This window comes from Lycium barbarum, chromosome 4, assembly GCF_019175385.1.
Source record: "Lycium barbarum isolate Lr01 chromosome 4, ASM1917538v2, whole genome shotgun sequence".
NCBI lineage: Eukaryota > Viridiplantae > Streptophyta > Magnoliopsida > Solanales > Solanaceae > Lycium > Lycium barbarum.
The window spans coordinates 6778818-6803320 of NC_083340.1; the positions used below are offsets into that span (position 1 = coordinate 6778818).

Genomic DNA, 24503 nt, shown 5'->3' on the forward strand with positions numbered 1-24503 from the left:
AAAGAGAAATAAAAGGAGAAACTTAAAGTGTCTATCACGCGCTTTTAATTTTTCTTTGATGACAAAAATAACGATTTAGGTCCCACTTATATGTCTATCACATGCTTTCTACACTATAATTGTTTTCTCTAAACGAGGAAAGAAATAAAAGGAGAAACTCAAAAGAAACTATGCGCATTGAAAGAGCACGAGCTGAGATAATTAATATGCTTTCGTAATAAGTTTCTTTACGTGCTTTTCATTGAATTTCATGATTTAAATGTCATTCATAACACTAAAACTTCACCATCAGGGGTCGATTAATCCCATGTTTGGTTGATGGGATAACTTTTTTGATATCTTATCAATCCCATGTAGATCGGATAAAAGTTGGGATTAGTAATCCCACATAAAGCGTGGGATTAGTAATTCCACATAAAGCGTGGGATTAATAATCCCATCTTATCCCACCCAATCCCATCTACATTGGATAACTTATCCTCCTACCAAACGACCCTTGAGTTTCTTCTAAATCGGCAAGAACCCTACGAAGGAGAATGCGAGTGCTCCCCGGGCGTGATATGATTCTTCATCTACTTGTAAAATATAAGAACTAACTTTTGTCAACAATTCTTATTGGGCGTGATATGATTCTTCATCTACTTGTAAAATATAAGAACTAACTTTTGTCAACAATTCTTATTGTTTAAATTACGACGTGTAATTAAATAAACTGAAATAAAAAAAATAAAAAAAAGGTGAAATAAATTTCCTTTCAGCCAATTATATACAACAATTGACAAAGTATTAGTAATAATTATTAATAAATAAATATAAAAAAAGGTAAGAATAAATGCTTAACACCAATCACACATTGAGCAACTGGAAGCGAAATAAATAAGTTGAATACAATAATCAAGAAGCTTCGTCAATATAAAATAGTCAAGTAGGTTTGCTTGTACGTTGATTGCCAATCACTCCATAAAAAAATCAAAACACCAACATCTATCGTGACTCAATCAGAAACTAGAGCGAGCAATATTAATCATAACTTGATCGTAATAGATAAATAGGGCACGACAACGAGGGCGAATTTACACTAAACACTAAAATTTGTGTACCGCGTGAATTCATAATTTCTCTAACAAATAAAAAAATTATGCATACATTTTTTAAAATTAGTTAATATTGTCTGTTGCACACCCGCTATAAAAGGATGTAATAAGGTCTGAGGATACTTAAGGACCGTTTGGCTATCAGAATTTTTATTTATTTTTTTCAAAAAATTTCACTTTATTTCATAATTTTTTTTTTAAATTATTCACTTTATTTCGAAATAATATTTAGCCATGAAGAGATTATATTTGAAATTCAAATAATATTTAGCCATGAAGATATTGTATTTGAAATTCAAAAAATACCTATTTTTTTTTTTTTTACTTTTGTTTTTCACTTTATTCAAACAGCAAATATACTGAACACAACTCCGCCTCTAATTCCAACTTAAACTCCAATTCTAAAACTCCAAATAAAGTGAAAAATATTTAATTTTCATGGCCGCAACTCGCACTTAATACAGATTACACTTAATACGGATTATGAACAAAATTAAATTCTTAAACAATCAATCAATCATTGAGCAACTGGAATCTAAATATATAAATAATAAATAGCAAATGTATTTTACATTCATCATAAATCATAAATACCGAAACAAAACCTACCACCCCTCCAGCCTGTTCTCCATAACACCACAGACTTCTAAAACCCCCCAACTGAAAAAAAAGAACTTCTAAACCCGAACTAAATTTTAATTCGACAGCTCAAAACCTATCAATTTTATCAGCCTTAATTACAGGATTAGCCTTAGCAATCTCCTCTCTCCCTTTAGATTTAAAATCAAAGGTACAATCATGTTGCTCTGGGTATCTATGTGTCCCACAAAAAGTACTACCACATCTGCACTTAAACCCCACAACACCCACTTTCTTCCTACACGTCAAACACCGATTCGCCGCCGCCGCCGTCTCAACCACCGTCTCCGCCGGCGCCGGGGAACAGCTTACTTTTCCGATGGTGTCAATTTGAGGCCTATTTATAACAAGCTTTTCCATAGCAACTTTAGCCATAGCAGCATGATCTTCTTTAATCTTAACATCTCTGTAACACTTTGAACAAAACCCCATCGTTGCAGCCGTGCCGAAAAATCCACAACCGTTTGAGCATAACGTTGGCTCCGACGGCGGGAAACTTGTTCCGTCGTTAAATTTGTTGCCTTCAGAACCCATAATATTTGAGAGGAAAAATGGATTGTTGGTTAATCGAAGCGTGCAAAGAAAGTGATAAATATAAGTTGATTATGAAGAACGCAAATTGGAGAGGTGGGTGTATATATAGGAGAGCTGTAGGGTCAATTGGTCAATTCCTTATGACGGACGGATTAGGTTAAATGACGGTAATACCCTTAAGACGTGGTCAAATTAAGGGTATTATTGGTAATGTAGGATGTGGGATACGCTCAGTTCACACGTCCTATTTCTGGTCACAAAAGGAGAACCAGTAGTTGTAATAGGAAAAGGAGTCGAAATTTCTGATTGTGATGTTAAAAAGACGGGAATACCCTTATGGGTGTATATAATGTTAAAAAAGAGGTTGAACAACTTTGCTTTTTGGAGTGGAAAGGAAGGACTGAATCGTCATTAAGTATAACCGAGTCCCATGAGAAGTGGGCAAAAGCAAATGATTCTTAAACAGTTGATTCTACCAGCTTCTAGAACTAGCAAATTTGGAATTACTTATTACTCCCTTAAGAAAATTAATTTATCAATTGTTAGTTGTGTTATATTTGTTCTGTATTTTTTTAAAAAAAAAAAAGGAAAACTAGAACTAATTTTCTAATTGCTTAAATATGTTTTGCAAGAGATAGTCGGTGTATTCAAATATGGCTTCAACTTAAATAAATGTTTGCTCTTGGTAATTTTCTTACTTTTTCTAAGTTATGGAAAAAAAATTAGTTTAATTTCTTGTTAGTTTGACGTAAATTTGTGACCTCGTGGACTTTACTATTTTTTTTCTTTCTAAAAGGAAAAGGTTTATTTCAAATTAGCAGTATATCGAGGTTTTTGCACGTGTTTTCCTAGAAACTAAGTTGAAATTTTCGAACTCAAAGAACACCAGATATCAGATTCTACAATTGAAGTAACACGTAAATGTAATTCCATGCTACTTCAATTCGGTTTTATCAAACTTCGATTTGGCTATTTCGGTTTCGAATTTTTGAAGGTAAACATCGAACGGCGAACCCAACTAGCTCGGTTCGGTTCTTTCGATTTCGATTTTTTGATGTTCGGTTCGGTTTCGATTTTTTTCAATTCGTTTTTTTTATATGATATTAGAAGCGATTCCATTTACACTAATTCATATTCTAAAAAGCAATAAAACATAAAACTGATAAATTGAAATCAAAATCAAACAAACAGGATACACAAGAACAGAAAATCATAAATTACTAGGTGTTATATACATATCGTAAGAATAATTAAGAAAACACATAAAAGACATATATTAATCCTAATGGCACATTCTAGTCACATTTTTTTGTTAAGGATATTTGATTTTCTCAACTGAAGTAAAAAATTAGGGATACAAAAGCAAAAGAGTACTTGTTACAATTGGGTTTTTTATTTTGGCTTAAACTTAATGGCCAAGACTATTTTAATTTTTTTGATTAATGTATTAAATTTCAGTGGGTGTTCGATTCTTCGATTCGGTTTTATCAAACTTTGATTCGGCTATTTTAGTTTAATTTTTTTAAGGTGGACACTAAATACCGAACTCAACTAGTTCGTTGAAGTTTTGTTCTATTTGATTCGGTCCGATTTTCAATATTTATGTACATCCCTATCGTCTAGTGCTGAACTCAAAAGATAAAAAGAGTATTGGATCCTTGCAAACAGGGTCCTATGCAAGTGTTGTCAGCATTTGAGTTGACTGATAAAACTTTCCTCCAGTATTACCTTTATAATATAAAAAATAAAAATTACTACCCCTTGCTTTTAAATAATGTCTATTTCAATTTATGTGAACTCATTTAATTAGATACGAAATTTAAGAAAAAAGAAAATACTTTTAAATGTGTGATCCTAAATGAGTCACACATATTTTGTGTGGCTATAAATCATTGCATAAAGATAAAGTGTTTCCAAATATAAAAAGAGGTCATTCTTTTTTCCACAAACTAATAAGGAAATAAGTTCGCATAAATTGAAACAGAGGGAGTATATGTTTTTTTAATTAATCTATTTAAAAAGTAGTCTAATGATAAAGTAATTAATCTCTCTGCTCAATTTGTTTGTCTTAACACTATTTAGATAGTCAAAAGATATTTTCATTGACCATAATTTTCTCAAAAACCTTTTAAATATTTTAAATTATTAATTATCGTGACTTATAAAATTATAGTAATACTTTTTGTGTAGGTTTTCTAAACATGTGCATTTTATTTCAAAATATTAAATATTATTTCCGAGTACACAACATTATTTAGTTTGACTCTCCTAATCCAAATCAAGTCAAACAAATCGAAACAGAGGGAGTAATAATTCCTTACAAAATGACATTACACATTTAGCCCCCGTTTAGCTATAAGAATTATTCACTTTATTCCGGAATTTTTTTTCACTTTTTTCCGGAATCAGCTTTTGGCCATGAGAATTTCGAATACAATTCGGAATACCAAAAACTCAAAAAATTATTTTTAAAAAAAAAGATTCACTTTTTTACAATTATATTTCACCAAAAACTATAATTTCAAAAACTATGGTCAAACACAACTCCAACTCCAAAATTCCAAAAAAAAGTGTTTTTTTTTTTTGTATCTATGGACAAACGGGGCCTGTATATTATGCGCATCTTTATTTTAAAAACAAAAAAATTATTTTGTATCCTTTGCCAAATAAAAGAGACTATGCCAGCAAATAAAGAGACCATTTTTCACTCAAACAAATAAAAATAAAATTAAGACGATATCAAATGAAAACACAGAAATATTTTCGTAAGAGAATATAATCTGCATATACCTGTAGTCCTGTACAGTGAACTTGTAAAACAAGCTTCTTCTTCTTCTTCTTCTGTATGGACTATGGTGACTTGTTTACTACGGTATAGCCGTGGTTTTGGTATTTGTCTGGCACGCACAATGTAAATTAGGGGCCGCTTGATTTTCTAATTCAGTGGAAAGATGATTTGTCTCTATCACTATTCACTGTTCATCACACTGAAACCATAGATATGCTCATAAAACAAATGGCTTTCGAATCTTTTTTCTGATCCCATAGTGTTGTTGCCTTGTTATTTATTATACACGTGTGTGATAACAAAGCTTCCTAGAAAATTATGGACTACTTTTAAATCTTTTTGTCCCCATTTATATTATATGATACAATTCGTATTCGAGAGTCAATTTTTTATTTTATTTTAATCGTAAATCCGGACATACATTTTTATATTTTTTGATATATATTTACATATTTAGAAATCACATAAAAAGTATCATAAATCATACTAATAATTAACAATTTAAAAAATATACAAATAAATCGCGATCAATTTTTTTTTATTTGACTATCGAAATTCAAACTGTATGATATAAATTGGTACTCATGGAGTACTCCAATGGTTGACTTAGTGTTACCATATGGTCAATATATGTTTAGTAATACAGTCAGTCTGATAAATAAATGGAAAAAGTACACAAACTACCCCTAAAGGCAAAATATTTACCCTAAACTACCCCCACACATCTAAATAACACAAATGCCCGCACGGCTACAAATTATTACCCGTGTGCCCCCGGTCCAATCTTATTCTCAAATTTGATTGATGTTTCGGTGATCCTTTGTGGCTTTCCCACGACCAAGACTTTTCTAACTCAAAAATAAAATTTTGAAATTAAAATAACCTATTAAAAAAATAATCTAAATAGCCTTTACGCACATAATCTGTGCGTAAAGGCTATTTAGGTTCTTTTCTTTTTTAATGAATTATTTTGGTTTTAAAAATTTATTTTTGAGTTACAAAAGTTTTGGGCCCGACTTTCCTACTTTGTTTTGTTTTTTTTTTGCCTTTTTCTTATTTTGTTTTTTACCTTTCTTTTCTTATCTTTTTAGTTTTCTTTTTAAAGATAAAATTAAATACAAAGAGAGAATATTAGCTAACTATTTTTACATTAATAAAAATATAACAAAATTTAATAATAGGACTACAACAAAAAGTGATTAAGAAAATCCTAAAGTCACTAGCTTACTTATTAAAATTTATATTAGAAAATATATTCTTACAATTTTTTCTTTTGCAAATGAAAATAAAAATGTTATATCGAAAATATGACTCTATTTTTTTTCCACAAGTAAAAATTGTTAAAATGATATAAAATTAGTGTATCAAAATTAAGCTTAAATTCTTGTTTTGTAATTTTTTTTCTTTTGAAGGAATGAACAAGTCCTCTATGATACTATATATATATATATATATATATATATATATATATATATATATATATATATATATATATATATATATAGTATGTTTCTTGAAGGAATGAACATGTTCTCATGATGTGTTTTTTGTATATGATATATATACCATGTAGGTATCATAAAGGTCTGGACTCTTATTGGAAGAGTGAATCAATCCTCTTTGATATCTTATCAATATATGGTATATCATGTGAGTCAATCATTGATGATACTCTATCAGTATATGATATATATCATGTGGGTATCATAGAGAATTGAGTTGTGTTTCTCTTGAATAAATAAATCAGTCAACTATGAAACTCTGTCAGTACATGATATATACCATAAGGGTATCATAGAGGACTGAGATTTATTTTATTTTTTGATAAGGAATGGATTAGTCTGTATAATACCCTATCAGTAAATGATATATACCATGTGGGTATCATAAAGGATTGAGTTGTGTTTTTCTTGAAGGAATGAACCAATCTATGTGACACCTTATCGATATATGATATATACCATGTGAGTATCATATATGATTAAGCTCTTTTCTGAATAATGATATATCATGTGTGGGTCAGTCATTCTTGATACCCTGTTGGTCGATGATGTTATATGGGTATCATAGAGAATTGAGTTGTGTTTTTCTTAAAGGAATAAACCAATGCTCTATTAAAAAAGAGTCCTCCAAATACCATCATGGTATATAAATCTACGCAAATGGTATTATGGAGGATTGAGAAATGTCATTGAAGGAATGAAGAAGTCTCCATGATACCATATGCGTAGATTATATATCATGATGGTATCACGAAGGACTCACTTTGAATGACTGAAGCAGTCCTTCATGATTCCATCTCTGTATATGGTATATACCATGACGGTATCATGTAAGACTGCTGACACATGTGAAGGACTCAAGAAGTCCTCCATGATACCATCTCAGTATATTTTTATATCATGGAGGATTGGAGACTGTTGCATTCATGGACTTGAACAATCCTTCATGATACCGTATGAGTATATGGTATATATCATGATGGTATCACGTAAGGTTGTTGAAGAGTGTCTCATTGAAGGAATATGCTGCAATGGTATAAATATACTGCGGTGGTATCATGTAGTACTATATATCAGGATATCATAGAGGACTGAGTATTTTTCTTGAAGGAATGAACTGCCAATACTTTATGACATATGTCAGTATATGATATACAATGTATGTATCATAGAGGATTGGCAGTATTTTTTGAAGGAATGAATCAACCTTCTATGATACCCCGTCAGTATATGATATATAATTTATGGACAAAATCTTTCACTCTTTGGGCAGGTGTGGACATCACTACAGCATTCCTCCATAATACCATCTCAGTATATTCTTATACCATGATGGTATCATGGAAGACTGTTGAAAAGTGTTTTCGTTGAAGAACTGCAACAGTCCTGCATGATACCATCTCAGTATATTTTTATACCATTGTAGTACCATGTAGGACTGGGGACTATTTATTCAAGGACTTCAGCAGTCCTTCATGATACCAGCAGTCCTTCATGATACCATCATGGTAATACAATCTCACTATATGCTAGAATAATTATTTTTTGAGATATAATAAAAAAAAAAGAATAACTTAAAGAGATAATATATTAGTTATCCTTTTTATTGATATTAAAAAAACGAAAGAAAAGGAGCCAAAAGGCGTGTAGAATTATATTATGAAAAAGAAAAGGAAATAAAGAAAAAATAATTTTAAAAAACTGAAATTAGAAAAGGAGAAGAAATTAAAAAAGAAGAATAAATTAAAATAGCAAAAAAGGTGAAAAATTAGATTATGAAAATAAGAAAAAATACATAAATGAAATTAAAAAGGGAACAAGAAATAAAGAAATAAAAAAATAGAAAAAAGCAAAAAGAAAGGAGCTAGAATAAATATGAAATCATATTATGGTGAAAATAAAAATAAAAGATAGTATGATTTGGGAAAAAATAAATTAACAAGAAATAAAAAAAATAGAAAAAAGAAAAGAAAGGAGCTAGAATTAAATATGGAATCATATTATGGTGAAAAAGAAAATAAAACATAGTATGATTTGGTTAAAAAAAAATGAACAAAAAAGGAGAAAAAAAAATTTAAAAAACGTAAATTAAAAGAAAAGAAGAAAAGAAAGAAAAGGAATAAAGAAATAAAAAAGAAAAAGCGACAATTATCTACAAAAGCTACAATGGGTAGAAAAGATAAATAATTTGAGGGTATGAAAGTAAAAAAGACATGAAAGAGTAATTATTTTATGTGTAGGAGGCATTGGTGTTCTATCCCCTATAAATTGCATAGGCGATCCACTGAGGAGGAGTATATTCTATAAAGAGACAAATAAAAGAAAAATGCATTCTTTTCGAATTTTTTCTCCCCACCCCAATGTTTACTTTCTTTTGTGTGCATCGCTCTGCTAAATAAACGTTAAACAAAACTAATGTAAATTCAATGATCATAGCAAAGTAATTATCTCCTAATCTATAATACTTGGAGATGTATTGGAACGGTAATTACAAGCTTACCACTTGAGATGCTTGCTAATCTTTATCCTTAAATGCTTCACAAAAGAAAGGTTGTCAAGTAATGGGCCTAAAATTTAACAAAAGCTCCAAAAGATAGCAGTGACGAACTAAAGAAAGTGGGCTAGCTGAGTGTCAACGCGGATAAATCACTGTGGGGCTTCTGTTCTTGGACTTTTCATTTCGTTGAGCCCAACCTAAAGGCTGCTTTACCCAAATATCGTTTTTTTAGGCACAATCATTTAGTATATTTTATTGGGAAAAGGACACGAATGACCATCCTGGTGAATTATTGACACCCAATGGCCCAATAATCTTGAAAGTCTTTTTTTAGTCTTTTCTAAATATTTTCATTTTTTAGTCATTTTTCAACTAATTTCAGCATATGTATATAAACTGTATTATTGTTGTATATGTATCACTACTGTATATGTATAGAAAATGTATCATTCGTATAGAAACTGTATCATTGTTGTATATAAAATGTATCACTACTGTTTATTAATAGAAAAAATGTATCATACATATAGAAACTGTATCATTATCGTATAGAATATGTATCCCCAAAGTGTATGTATAGAAAATGTATCATTGTTGTATAATTTGTATATAATAAATGTATAATTAGAAAATGTATTAGTGTATAATTTATTTTTAATAAATGTATACTTACTAATTATTCACATATTATACAAGTTTTGGGATATTTCTTAAGGCTCAATTAACGTATACTGACTAATTATACACATATTATACATTCTTTGAGATATTTTTTGAAGGCTCAATATGAATTTTTTCCGTCGATCTTTAGTGGCGACTTTACAATCTTTTGAGATTGATGATGATGTCACACATCGTATTAAGGCAGGGTGGATGAAATGAAGGATATCATCTAGAATCTTGTCTGACAAGAAGGTACATTCAAAACTTAAAGGCAAGTTCTACAGAGTGGTAGTTAGACCAACTATGTTGTATGGGGTGGAGTGTTTGTCAGTTAAGAATTCTCACGTTCAGAAGCTTAAAGTTGCGGAAATGAGGATGTTGCGATGGATATGCCGGCATACTAGGTGAGGTATGATTAGATATGAACATATCTGGGACAAAGTGAGAATAGCCTCGGTGGATGATAAGATGCGGGAAACAAGACTGATATGGTTTGGTCATGCGTTGAAGAGATGCACGGATGCTCCAGTGCAGAGGTGTGAGAGCTTTGCTATGGACAGTTTCAGGAGAGGTAGAGGTAGGTCGAAGAAGTATTGTAGAGAGATGATTAGACAGGACATGGCGAAGGTACAACTTACTGAGGATATGACCTTAGATAGGGTACAAGGATAGTAGGTAGTCGTGTGTTGCCTTACTTAGTAGGTCCATAGTAGTAGGTGTAGTATTACTTGTATTTTCCTATCCTTCGACTTCTGTTACATACTGTTATTTCTTGTTCTGCGATTAGTGTATTCATTTGTATATCGATTGCAGTTACTGCCTTTTACCTTATTTATCTATGGTAGCTACTGGCTCTTTTTTTCAGGCTGCTTTAACAGGACTTTTTCGCTCTCATTATGTACATTTTAATACTGCTTTGATCTACTTGTCCGTATCTAACTTTTTTTTTTTTTTTGTCAAACTTTCTCTTGAGTCGAGAGTCTTTCAGAAACAACCTCTCTACCTTCCAAGGTAGAGGTAAGGCCTGTGTATGCTTTACCCTCCCCAGCCCCACATTGTGGGATTTCACTGGGTATGTTGTTGTTGTTGTAGTGAATGGGCCGCTGGGCAATACTTTGGGACGAACGGCGAACTCGGGGTATTAGGCCTAAACGCAGGTACAAATTTCTGATGGCCACTGTGTGTCCTTTTTCCCTATAATATTCTTAAATTTTTAAAAGTTTACAAATATAGCTTTTGGGACTAACAAAACATTAGTTAGTTGTCTAACGTTTATAAAATTTTAGACCATAATCGAATATATTCTCATAAGATTTTTAGTTTGCTCTAAAGAAATTTTTCGACCATGGGCTAAAGAGCTAGCAACTTGCACAAAAAATTTATAAGACGCAATTCTACTTTCCTATCATATTAATTTTCTTATTTTATGAAAATATACTCTAAAGATGTAGTCCATTATATTTGTATTATTATGACTTTCTTTTCAAAGTTACATTTTCTTTGAAAGTTTTCTTTGGAATCCAAACCAAGACATGTAAAGATATCATTAGATGTGATTAACGTAATACACGTGTAGAAGTAGCGGAAAATCTAAGGTTTTATTTCAAAGAATGTGAAATGCCATTTATTTTAATCAATGGACGCAAATTTCGTATAAATAATTAAATATACTTAAAGATTCAAATTATTGCTAATTAGTTAACGCTTTCACTACCAACAATGTACGAGGAAATGAGATCTCTTACCCTCCTACAATTCGAATAGAAGAAAATAAATTTTTCAGATCTCTTATGTGCGAAAAATAAAAATTAATTACAGAATGATCATAAAACTTAAAAAAAAATTAAAAAGCCATTTCTCCAGTAATGTACATCCGCCCTGGGTGTAAGTTCAATTAAATGGGGTCAAGTACACTCTCTTTTTACTCATAGTCTGTAGACCAAATCTTCTAAAAATATATTTGTACTACGTTCATGATCATTCTCACGAAAGAAACATAAGTATAAATAATGGTACTATGCAAGTATGCATCAGTTAAACAGTAGTCCTTTCTCATTTCATGTGACAGTATTTGAAATACGAGAGTCAAACCATTTAAATTTCAGTAATGATATGTACATAATATCTTTAAATTCTTTGAAATAAGATATACATATTTAAACTTTGAAATAAAATATGCATATTTAAAAGTTGCATAGAAGATGGGAATACTACTCCGCATTTTGGTAAATTTTGTTTTTAGTCCTTGTGATATATTACTCACCATATTTAACCTTCAATTAATTCAAATGCGTGTTTTTGATCCCTTCACATGCATGTAGAAATATAGGTTATACTTGACCATTTAATTTATAGAACTATATTACAGTCAAATATGGAGTAACAATATAATTTTAACATGACGGGTGAGTAATTAAGTGGTGGAACGGTTAAAAATCATGATAAATTTGTGAATAATTACAAGCAAAGAGATTAAAAGTGCACAATTCAATTAACTGACAATTTAATGTACTTATTCAAATATCATACCACAATTAGAATTAATAATTGAGAGACCAAAAATGCTAATAATCTCCTACCTAAAAAATATTATAAGTCACAATAATTAAATAATTAATAGTTTAAAATATTTAAAAGACATAAAATAATTATGATGAAAAAAATTCACTTGACTCTACTAATATATATAGTAGATATATCACATAAGATAAGAGTAATGTCGAACTGTATCACGTGATTTTATGGTCGTCGCACTAAATATTGACTTCTAGCCCACATCTAAAACAATCAAATAGAAATGGAAAAAAAATGAAGAACTGTGTTTCACACAAAGTGCGGTAGGTGTACACGTATTTATACATGAAAATAATGCAAGTGAACTATATTTCAAAAATCATTATTACTTGCATGGTATGCACATAATAATTTAGACTTTGAATAGTTATTATATACACGATACTGAATATCAACGTTGACATTATGAAAGAGATAATTAGTGGGGAAGTGGCAGTACTTATGATGTTAATAATGAAGAAGAAGAAGAAGCAGTGCCCAAGTGCGAATTGCAATCGATTGCTCTGCACCTATTTCATAACATTTTCGATACAAATAGATGGCTATATATAAAGAGAATCAATTGGAAGTTTACATGAAAGTATGAGAATTACACGTAATTGGTATTAGTTTAACTCATTGATAGAGGAGAATCCAAAACCTAAAAGCTAAAACAAATGAGCATGAAGTACCACTTCGCTCTCCTAATTTGTCGTAGTGGCCGCTAATGTAATGTGTGGATTATAGGTTGGGTGTACCAACAAAGTCATTGGTAATAGAAAAGAAAAAGAAATTATACATATGAAGCCGTGTAGAAATTATTCTTAATAATAAGAGGTCTTTTGGGGGAAAATTATGCGGGTTTGACTTAGCCCAAAATTTATATCAAAGGTAAAAATTTCAGGGGTGCCCTATTTGAACTATGATATTTCACATGTATCCAATGTGAAGCTTTAAACACGTCATGTCTAAATTTATTCCAAAGTGGGTGGAATTGCTAATTTTTACGCGCTGCAATATGGTTTAAATGATGATCCCAAATTCATATATTTGTGAACCATATCAAAGTGATGGGTTCGGCGATACAAGTATGGAAATGGCAGAGTGATTGTGTGAGGTCCAATTGATTGCCTTGGCTTGTCGCGGACCAGTTTCTACCTGCATCCATAGCTTGGAGACGCTCACATGCACAAAAAGAGAAGCATGTTGGTTTTAGTAGCCATAAATACTCGATGTCGTAGGTGACACATAATTAATATTCAGGTAAAGGCATAAAGCCCATTAATTTTGCTGATGAAATATGTGAAATTTAATTCGAGAGAGAGATTGTTGGTAGCTGAAAAGAAAAACAAACCTACGTAAAAAGAGTGAGGCCTTTTAGGAATTACATAAGACTAAGAATTTGAAATAAATCTGAGAAACATAAATATTCGTCATGAAATCAATGTGACCTTCGAACCCTACTAGATAAATGCATGGTGTAACATGATTGTTGGTGCATGTGAAGGGAAGGTCATCATATAATTGGTGTACAAAATCCAACTTGCACAGACACTTGAGAATAGAGAAGAACATGGCAAAAGTAGAGAAGTTAATTTCCTAGTTGACTAGTACAACATATATATACACAAAGAGATCTCAACTGATCTACAGACAAAATATGAATTGTCCCAATTAGCTCTCATACATTGCCGTGTGTATAGCGTGTAGTTGGAGTAGTAAAACAAAGAATAAGTGAAGGTTTGAGTGGCTGTGCTACACTTCAAAATAGCATTATTTGCTTACATATGCCCTTGTCTACACTTTTCATCAGTACTCTTTCTTTCATATTTGTGTTTAATCACGAGTTCAATATACCGATAGCAGGGGTGGAGCCAAAGGGAGTTTGAAGAGTTCAATTGAATCTCTTATCCCAAAAATTATACCGCATAAATAAAATAAAAATAAAATATTTTAGTTATAATTTTTTTTTTTTGATATAATGAAAAATTCCAGCGTAACGGTAAAGGAGAGATCACTTAGAAGCGATATCTTTATAATAAGTATAGATCAATAATTTGACGAAAATTGAACTAATTACCTTCTATCAATTTAAACTGTTTTTACTTGTCTAGTTTGCATTTTGCACTATAATTAAGAAATTAAATAATAATTAAACATTTATTTTACTAAATTATCCAGAAATGCTTTAAAAATCCAAAATAATTTGACTTACTTCAATAAGTTTGAGAAAAAAATTAATACATCAATAATTTTTTTATACATGTTGAATTGATTTTTTGACACACATAAGGGTTTGGCCAAAACTATTAGGTTCTGCCGAACCGCGAGAACTCTAATGCTACCTTGATTAATGGAGTTACTATTTCCCTTTCTTTTATCTCTATCTATACTTTTAATTACTGGTTGGTTAATAATCATATTCAAGTTCCATAATAGTCTGAATACCTCTTATTTATGAGAGATAATACGATCGTGGTCTTCATATAAAGACGAAATTAATTCATACTTTAATGTAGACTAAAGACAAATTTAGGATAAATTATGAGATGCAATTACAAGATAAAACAATTTGAAAAATTAAGCCTACTTATCTATTTGTGGCCCATAATAAAAAAGATGAATTAAGATATTTTTTTCCTTAGATGAATTTAGGCAAATTATAGACTATCAATTTTTTTTTTTTAAATTCTAGTGCACGTCATTGTTCTGAGTACACCATCAAGTGCATATAGACTTGTAAACAAAGTGTCCCAAATGACTAAGCCTATTTCGCCTCTCTATATGTCCATTTCCAATTTTTTTTCTTCTTCTAGTAGAACCTAATAGATAGTACAAATTATTATAATTGTTTTTTAGCACAGTTTGAAATTATAGCGTTGCCATCAAATATAGATGAGAAAATATTGGTACAGATCTAAGATGAGGTTTCAAAAAAAAAAAAAAAAGGTCCTCAAAATTGAATTTGACTTTTTGATATTTGTGTTCAAACATATTATAATGATTTGCGATGGAGACAACTATAGAAAATGTTTTTTTCAAGTGTTGAATAAATGCCACCTTCTTCACCTCCAAGGGTCCAAAATAAAGCAAAAGTTTCAAATTATAGCAATAGAATTATTGAAACCCCTAATAAAGTGATCTAATAAAGCTTAAAGTGGGCTAAGACAAGGCCCCTCGTGTTGAAATTGACATCTTCAGTTAATCATACTTTGCGACTTAAGATTCTATGATTAATTATTAACTAATGCATGCACACGTGTTTAACAATTAATCAACTAAGATAGATTAGTCTAATGTGTACAATTAGTGGTACGGCAATCTCCAAAAGAAAATTTTCGACCAACTCATAATGTACGTATCTTCGATATAGCTAGTATTATACAAAGTTCTACTTTCATCATTCATAACCTTTATTCTTACTTCGCACATTGCAATAGTCAAACATAATAATACAGAACTAAACATAGGATTAGTAGTGAAAAAAGTTACACACACCTAGTATTTTCACCAAATCACACGAGTAAATCTTTTTCTGATAAATTAGTGTGCTTGGAAATCATTTAACGTAAATAAAGGGTTATGGTACTGAGGAAGGTCGCAAATAATTAAGAATCCAGCAAAGCCAGAAACCCCACCACCTGACTATAGCTACATAATTAATACGAGCACTAGTAGTATCAGTTATCGTTATTATTACTATTATTTTGGTCTGACTTTTCCCTGCACAAGAGAAGTTGGAATGAATCCAAAAAGGGAATAGGGGGTACTCAATTGCATGGAAGAGTAAAATAAACAGAATAGTATATATGAAATCCAACGGGGCCTTTTTTTTTTTTTTTTTCCTTTTTCTCAATTACTTTCCTTCACACGCCAGGCGATAATAAATTGAATACTGCCAATAATCGATAACTTCATCATCATAACAATTGAAAGTCTTAGGCGGAGGTAAAACTCTATTAGCATTAACTGTAAACCCAAAATTTTTTTGTAACTTTTGCTGAAACTTTATATTTATATTAGAAAATTCATTATGTATAAAAAATTAATAGCGACACAAATAATCAAAACGAGCTTTGAGTCCGATAACAAGTTAAATTCATTAATTTCAAATTCTAGCATCTGATCAGCTACCAAAAGATTAGAAGAACATATTCTTTTTCCTAACAAAATATTGTAGGTACTAGTAGGTGACAGACAGGCGAAATATTAAAGAACTATGCATCTTCTTTCAACCATGCTGACATATATAAATGTTGTTAACAAGACACAAAATTATCAACAGCTATGTTTTGCTAATCTTTATTGTATGAAAAATGCTATTTCAGTGCTTATATACACTTAGTAAATTACTTCATTGACAAAGACATAAAAGGTGATTGGCATTAGCAATATGCTAGTTCGAGTCCCTGAACAAAAATGAGACCAACCTTATCATGATCAGTGAAATTTCATAATAAACTATGTGAGTGAGATAGACGAGATTCCTTCACCCTTAATCAGAGGTCTCGAGTTCAAACTGCCGTGGGAATGAAGAAACTCCAAGTAGGGAGCACTTCTCTCTTAAATAGGCCTTACATCACACGAATCTTAATTAATCTAATTAATAGGTTCTGAATATCAGATTATTTTATTAAAACAATTCTAATTAAAGGATAAAATGCAAAAGGAGTAAGTACAATGCCTGTTGAGAAATATGGCATCTTCCGATCAGGTGCGACCAAAAAATAATGTGCATTCATATGCATGGATATGTTGGTGAATAGTGAATAAGTAATAGGTATAGTAGGTGAACTTGGCATATTTAGATAAGTTCTCAACATAACAAATACTGTAACTTCTTTGAAGGGAAATCTTTTTTGTCCATAGTTACAAATATGCCCTCTTCATAAATACACCAACTCCTAAGATGGATAAACTATAATGTGAGGAAAAAACATAAAAATAAGAAAAAATAGGAAGTTATTACTTTTTAATAATTGCGGTGTCGGGCCAACTTGCATGTAGATTGACTAATTTTACAGGGTATGTGCTATCTCCTACCAGTACAGTTGCACATGTACCAGATAATTCAATCCGTTAAGGTTTAAACATATAAATCTACATAGTATGTTTACCTCCCGTGAGATTAAATCTAAAATTACATAATTCTCGATCCATTTTATTGATCACTAGACACTGCTAGAAAAAGAGGTTTTTCACCGACATTCAGTGGGAAATTTGAGCTATAAAACATGATTTCAATTCCCACCTCATTCCCATTGGGAAAAAGCATGGTGGGAAACAAGTTTCCATTGAAACGTTGGGAAACTTCATAATTTTTCTAATTAAAAACTCTAGTATTTAGATTTTCTCCACCAACATTGAGTGAAAAATAACCACTTAAAATTTTTCAGTTGAAAATCAGTGAAAAAATAGTGATTTTCAGTACTGAGACCAGTATAAAGTTATTAATAAGGCAGAGAAGCATATCCCTCTTCTAAGGCTTTTTCTTCATGGAAATAGATGGGTTGCTGCTGTTTGTAATCATGAGTACCTTAGTCATCATTACTACTTGAAAAATTATATTATTAGCCCCTCCTTTTCTTTCCCCTAATTAGTTACAAAAAATAGGCAGGGCACCACATGGGAAGTAATGCTTATTGCACATATTGAAAACTACAACTCCACCTATTTATAGGATCTCACCACCCTTCATACACTTCCACTTCTAAATCTTCATTCATTTCATCATATAGCAAACCTCCAATAAAGATTCCTCTCACTCTTCTTCTTCTTCTTCTTCTTCTTCTTGTTGAAGTTCAAATTAAAACACAAAAAATAAATAGCAAAAAAGATCAAGAAGGATAAAATGTGTATCAGTAATTCTACAGAATGGAGTAGTGCAGCACGTCCTCTTTATTTTTCTATGCAGAAAAAACAAAGAGCAAAGATCTCTCGAGTTCAAGTTCATAGGCTTGCAAGGTATTTCCAAAAGATTGGTGCTCTTTTCATTTATTCTTCACTTTATTTTATATATGATCCTTTTCTTTAAGGTGTGATGATCTTTTGTTTCGTCTATATGTCATTTAGGACTTGAGTAATATCTCTAAAAAAAAAAAAGAAAAACAAGAATTAGCTTACGGACAAATTTGTCGCTAAATAACACAAAACGGTTGTTAATTCTATTTAAAGACGGATTATCAACAAATTAGCTATAAATTTCGTAGCTATTTTTTTTTTTTTTGGGTGGTTACATAATATAGATACTATAGTTTTATTTACTAATGTAGTTTGTACGTGTGAGGCTACCAACCATTTTTATTAGATTACTGATTGATGCTTATTATAGAGATTAACTTGTAATTATAGGGCAAATATCCTGATTATGTAAATCTTTTTTACATGTTCAGTGCATATAACTTTAAGTTGTTAGTTTATTGGGTTATTCTGGTCTTGCAGGAGGAAGAGAAGTGAGGGAAAAGAAACTAAGAAGGATATAGAAATGAGGAACTTGGAGCTTTACATGGAAAACATGAGCATTTTAGAGGAAAATGAGAAATTGAGGAAAAAGGCCAGTCTCCTTCATCAAGAAAATATTGCTTTGATGTCTGAATTTCAAAAGAAATTTTCCAAGTTTGATAAAGTCTCCACCAAAGAGACCCCCAATCCACCTACTCCCAAATTGACAAAATAACTGTTATATTAATGAGAGAAAAGTGTGGATGAAAAATAATATATTTAATATGTGTACATGTCGTATTCAAGCTATAATGCTACTTCTGTTCTTCATAAATTACTTCGTTTTACATTGTTATTAACATTTGAACTTGCTTTCTAATTTGCTTAACTTGTTTAAGTAGAGTTCGTAACTTGAAAAATAAAGCAAACAAGCTGCTATAATAAGTTAAACTAAGCTAACAAACAAGAATTCTTTACCCAACTAGTGTATATAATATAATTTCAAGGGCGGAATTAGAGTATAGTTTACAAGTTCGGCTGAACCAAGTAGACTTTGGTCTAAACTTTGTATTTGTCTTAAAAATACTCGTTAAATATGTACAAATTGTTAATTTAGAACTCAGTAACTTAAAAATAATAAATTCCTGAACTCATAAATTTCAAATTCTGACTTTGCCTCCGCATAATTTACAACTCTTTCTTTAATGCATGACCGAAATATTCTTCGCTCTACGATTATCAGCTTATTCTCTTGATTTGGATGTACATTTTTGGGCTGTTTCCGTGGCAAAAGCAACTGTTCTTTTTCTCCTCCTCAATCGTAACAAGTCCAAAAAGTAGCAAGCAGATGAATATGTGAAACTTCTAAAATAATCTAGTTTGAGGACACTTAATCTGACAAACTTTATACTAGCAGGTTTTGGTCCTTTAGATGCTTTCAAGAAATTAAATAGAAGGACAAACTTTTTCGTTTCATTCGTCTTTGGGGATGAGCTCTTTTTTTTTTTTTTTTTTTCCTCTCTGGGGATGAGCACATAAGTAATAAAGATGAGGAAAAATAAGAAGAAGAAAGAAAAAAAAGTTTAGCAGGATTAAACCTTAAATAATTCAATTATTGCAAATGATATTGTAACTTGTGGATATCTTCACACACATTATATGGAATTTGAAAAACAATGCATATGTTAAAGTTTACTTTAAACATTATCCGGATATATAGGCGAGAGGTTGAAACACCACAAGGTGAAAAACGATCTCATATTAACTGAAAAATGAACGAAAGAGTTAGCATATTCGTGAAATAATGGCCAATAACGCTAACTAGCTTAATTGGCCATTGCTCTTTCTCTAACTAGTTTAGTTGTTGCTCTCTACTTGTTCATTCCCAATACTATTACAACAAATTTGTTCACGTTTTAGCTTTGCACATAATTAAAAAAATAATTTAAATGGTAATTAGCACTCAAGCTCATGGTATATATTGTTCGCTTTGAGCCTAGACCCACACGAATTTATTTTCGGCTACGCTAATGCACCACAAAGCACGACATTTCATGCGAACTTGTGTTATACCTTATAAAACTCTTCACTTCTTTCCATTTTAGTGTGGAATTCACCTAAGATGTCACATGTATCTCACCTTTAGAAGCTTATCAACCTAAAAGTCTTTATTTCGCTTAACCTGCCCTCTGTCAGGGGCGACACAACTAGTGTGGATGCTAATTTACTCATTTGAGTACATAAAAAGATGGGGGAAAATGCTATAACAAGCAAAGTAATTAATGGTAAAATGGGATAATAGTCTTGGTTTGGGCCCTGTAATTGTACTTTAGGATAGGTAATTATTGCATAATTCCAACCAAAAACAACCTTTTTCTTTTTCCCAAGAAAGGAGTTGTCTGAAGCTTCTCACCCCGTGAGGGTAACCAAAATTATAAGGTTAAAAAAGGTGCACTTTCTCAAAAGTCATGGCTGTTGGCTCGAGACTGTGTTTCTCTACGGCAAGATTAGGTTTATTTAATTTGATCCTTCATTTAACTACAAAAAAGATATCAAAATACTAATAATATATCGAATTCAAATGCAATTACAAAGATAAATATTCACATTCGCATTGATAATAAAAACTGGGACTCAGGTTTTGTTTTTTGTAATGTAGATAGATAACTAGTTACCCCAGCCAGTGCTAAGCCCGAACCCAAACTTAAGATATAAAAGTAATCATATATTTTCGTATTGCATAATTAGCAATTTACTGGCACGTTAAATATTTATTGATAAGTCCTTTTTTTTATTATTATTATTAATGTTTTTTAGTCAACTAATTAGATAATTTTTAAACAAAAAAAGTAATTATGAGAAGGAAGTTTAGCAGAAAAATCATCAAATATCAAAGGGACACCAGCGACTTGACATTCTGTAAGGTAACATAATTTAAATTATGTAAAATTATACAACTCGGTGGAAATCATAAATTGAAAAATATTGACATTTTTATGAATTTGTGAGCATATAAATTTTGTATTTATAAATATAAATAGATTTTTTTTGGTATATTAAATTTCAATTTCACTCATAATATTTCATGTACCAAGAGTTTATGCTAGCTAAATGTGGTGATTTAAGCTTCGTATTAGACGAAATTAAGGGGAAAATTAAATTCATTAAATGAACGTCAAGAATCAATTTAGTTCTTCATACATAGTTTATGGTTAATACTATTTCTTCTAAGTTAATATTGCAATTGATAGTAATTTTTGTATTTTTAATATCTAAATTTAATTTAAAATACATAGTTGATCTAATTCAATTTAGCTTCATAATTTAGTCAAATACTCTGGTGAAATAAAAAGTGTCACGTAAATTAAAATCGAGGCAAGAGTAATTAGTAAGATCTAATAAATGCTCTGGTTGAAAACGATAATACGGCTCCATGATTGCCTAAATTTTACTACATAATATGTATGATAACAAATAATGTAAAGGATAATTTAATAATCCTTTCTGTCCGTATTATATGGTGTTTTAGCTTGTGCTAGAAAGTAAGAAGCGTTACTAAATTATCTTAGTTAAATAGTACCAACTTAATATGATTTTTTGGTTATATAAAAATTCACTTATCTAAATAATAGGAAATTTTGTAAAAAAAACTATTAATACCTTCTCAATTATATATAAAAAAATTTATTCGAAATAAATATAAAAGCTAAAATGCCATATAATATGAACCGAAGGAAGTAAAGAGCAAGAAAAATTCACAAAAATTTATTACAATTCACTATATAACTATTACATAAGCCCACATAAAAATTTACTTAAGATAAAGAACGAGTCCAAAAAAAAAAATTAGGCAAAAGACAAAACAAATCCACATGTAGCAACACCATAGGATTGAAATTTTTGTGAGGACTCTAAAAGCACCTCATTCCCTCTTATATTATAGTAGTAAAGTAAAGTAATACACCAATTACATAAGCTCACATAAAAATTTACTTAAGGTAAAGAATGAGTCCAAAAAATGAGATTAGGCAAAAGACAAAACAAAGCCACATGTAGCAATACCATAGGATTAAAAATTTTGTGAGAACTACAAAAGCACCTCATTCCCTCATATATATGTGAGGCCCGTGCTAAGCCCGGGCCCAAACTCAAGATATAAAAGTAGATATTTTAAGTAAAAAAATATAATCTGTGTTAGTACAAGTGTACAACAACAACAACAACAACAACCATATACCCATTGTAGTCCCACAAGTGGGTAATTATATAAAAGCAAAATTTTCATTCCACTGCTTTAATATTTTAACTTCCATTTTGATAAAATTATTTACTTCAAATCAAATGCGGAGCCAGAATTTGACATTTATAACTTATGTATCCTAATTTTCTGAAGTTATTTAGTTCTAAATAAATAATCTATACATAGTTAATGAACTTTTAAGACAAATACATAATTTAACTTGTGCAGCGAATGGAGCTGCTCCTCTCTTAATTAGGGATTAGGGGTTCGAACATGGATATGGAAAAAATCTTTGGAGGAAGCGTTCCCTCCGAATAGGCGCGATACAATGCTAATTATCTAGATTAATTGGGCTTAAATGCGGATATCGAGCACGAACCAGAAAATCAAAGAACATGAAAAATGAGGTAGAAGGTTTGATAGCTTTTGAAAAGTAGACCTTAAAAATAAAAAATAAAAAAATTGACTTAAATAAATAAGATTAGGACCTAAAAGTAATTAATTAATTTTTTTTAAAAGAATTAGAAATTATTGTGAGGACTACAAAAGTCCCCAGGTTCGATAGCTTTTGAAAAGTAGACCTTACAAATAAAAAATCAAAAAATTTACTTAAATAAATAAAATTAGGACATAAAAGTAACTAACTAAAAAGTTTTTAAAAATTTGGGAAACTCTTGTGAGGACTACAAAAGTCCTCACATTCCCTCTTATATTATATAGTAATATATATATATATATATAATATAGTAGTAATATTATGAATAACTAGCTATTATAAAGCTTAATAACTATTCTTACAAACAAATTCACATTGCGAGTTGCAAATAAAAGAAGGTAATACAAACAGAGCGGGTTCTTGATAGATCTTTATGTTTTGATTTTTCCTTAGCAAAGTCAAGTTTTCATATTCCTACTAGTTTCCGAATATCATGAAGACAAAAAAAATCGAACATTCAAGATAGGCTCAAGCTAAATTTTGCTCGTGATCGTAATGGTATAAGTCTGCTTGACTGTAAGACCGACTAGTCGAACAGAGACGAAAGTCGGGCCACAGTGATCCAAGAGTCCCGTGTAAGGGCTCTCGCTCAACAGATCAAGATAGTCGTCATAAGGCCTTTCTTTTTACTATCCTACACCGCTAGTGTAATTTAACAAATTACATGTTACTTACCTATATAAGCTACCTAATTGAGTAGACATTTCTTACACTGTTAGTGGACAAAACTTAAACAGTGTTTAATATCAATTTTGTGCGCATGCTACTTACCTATATAAGTTACCTAATTGAGTAGACATTTCTTACACTGTTAGTGGACAAAACTTAAACAGTGTTTAATATCAATTTTGTGCGTGCTCAGGGAAGTAACAAGTAGTCAAACTTCAAAGTGTGTATTTGGAGAGGTAACACTGGCCTATAAAAAGTTATGCACAAGGTCAACAAAATGGTGTCATGAATCATAATACCATTTGAAATTACTCAATTAACTTTGGGCCTCAAGGTATTATTAAAGGCAGAGCACATCCCTATGCATTGACCCAAACTGTGCTTAGGATACTATCTCACATAAAAGGTTTCTATATAAAAATTCCAGCTATTTAATATTCCACCTGTACTCTTAAGCAAGCATATTAAGACCAATTGACTCTATAGCATAGGGGCACATATGTTGTGAATTTGTAGGCAACATGCACAAACTCAAGGATTAAGGCATGCATTTAAAATCACTGTGTTTTTTATAACCATGGTATCCTGACTAATTTGCACACACCTTTCATGGAGTACCTGCCTTCCCACCAACACAGCTAGTCAGCTACCGGGTATCACTGTCCATCAAGGTTTATACAAATGGGTACCACCAACTGTTTTTGCCTCCGCTGGGAATTGAACCTGGGGCCTCATGGTTCTCAACCCGCTTCATTGACCACTAGGCCACACCCTTGGGTGCACATTCGATATTATTGTGTTAAGACCACTCCACAAAACTTAGCTTCACTTAAGTCTTATATTTCTGCAGTCTTGAATGCACAAAATGGGATAAATACAGAGGATTCA

General features: G+C 31.0%; 2 protein-coding genes across 2 annotated transcripts; one reads left to right on the plus strand and one right to left on the minus strand.

Annotated features, from left to right (window-relative positions):
* Nucleotides 1–1614: 1614 nt before the first annotated feature.
* LOC132635025 (zinc finger A20 and AN1 domain-containing stress-associated protein 1) lies at nucleotides 1615–2347 on the minus strand. The gene has a single exon (XM_060351230.1). The coding sequence runs from the start codon at nucleotides 2265–2267 to the stop codon at nucleotides 1803–1805; it is 465 nt and encodes a 154-aa protein (XP_060207213.1). The 5' UTR covers nucleotides 2268–2347; the 3' UTR covers nucleotides 1615–1802.
* A 15534-nt stretch (nucleotides 2348–17881) lies between these two features.
* LOC132638125 (protein LITTLE ZIPPER 1-like) lies at nucleotides 17882–19066 on the plus strand. The gene is made up of 2 exons (XM_060355103.1): nucleotides 17882–18234; nucleotides 18712–19066. The coding sequence occupies exons 1-2, from the start codon at nucleotides 18122–18124 to the stop codon at nucleotides 18944–18946; spliced, it is 348 nt and encodes a 115-aa protein (XP_060211086.1). The 5' UTR covers nucleotides 17882–18121; the 3' UTR covers nucleotides 18947–19066.
* The last annotated feature ends 5437 nt before the right edge of the window (nucleotides 19067–24503 follow it).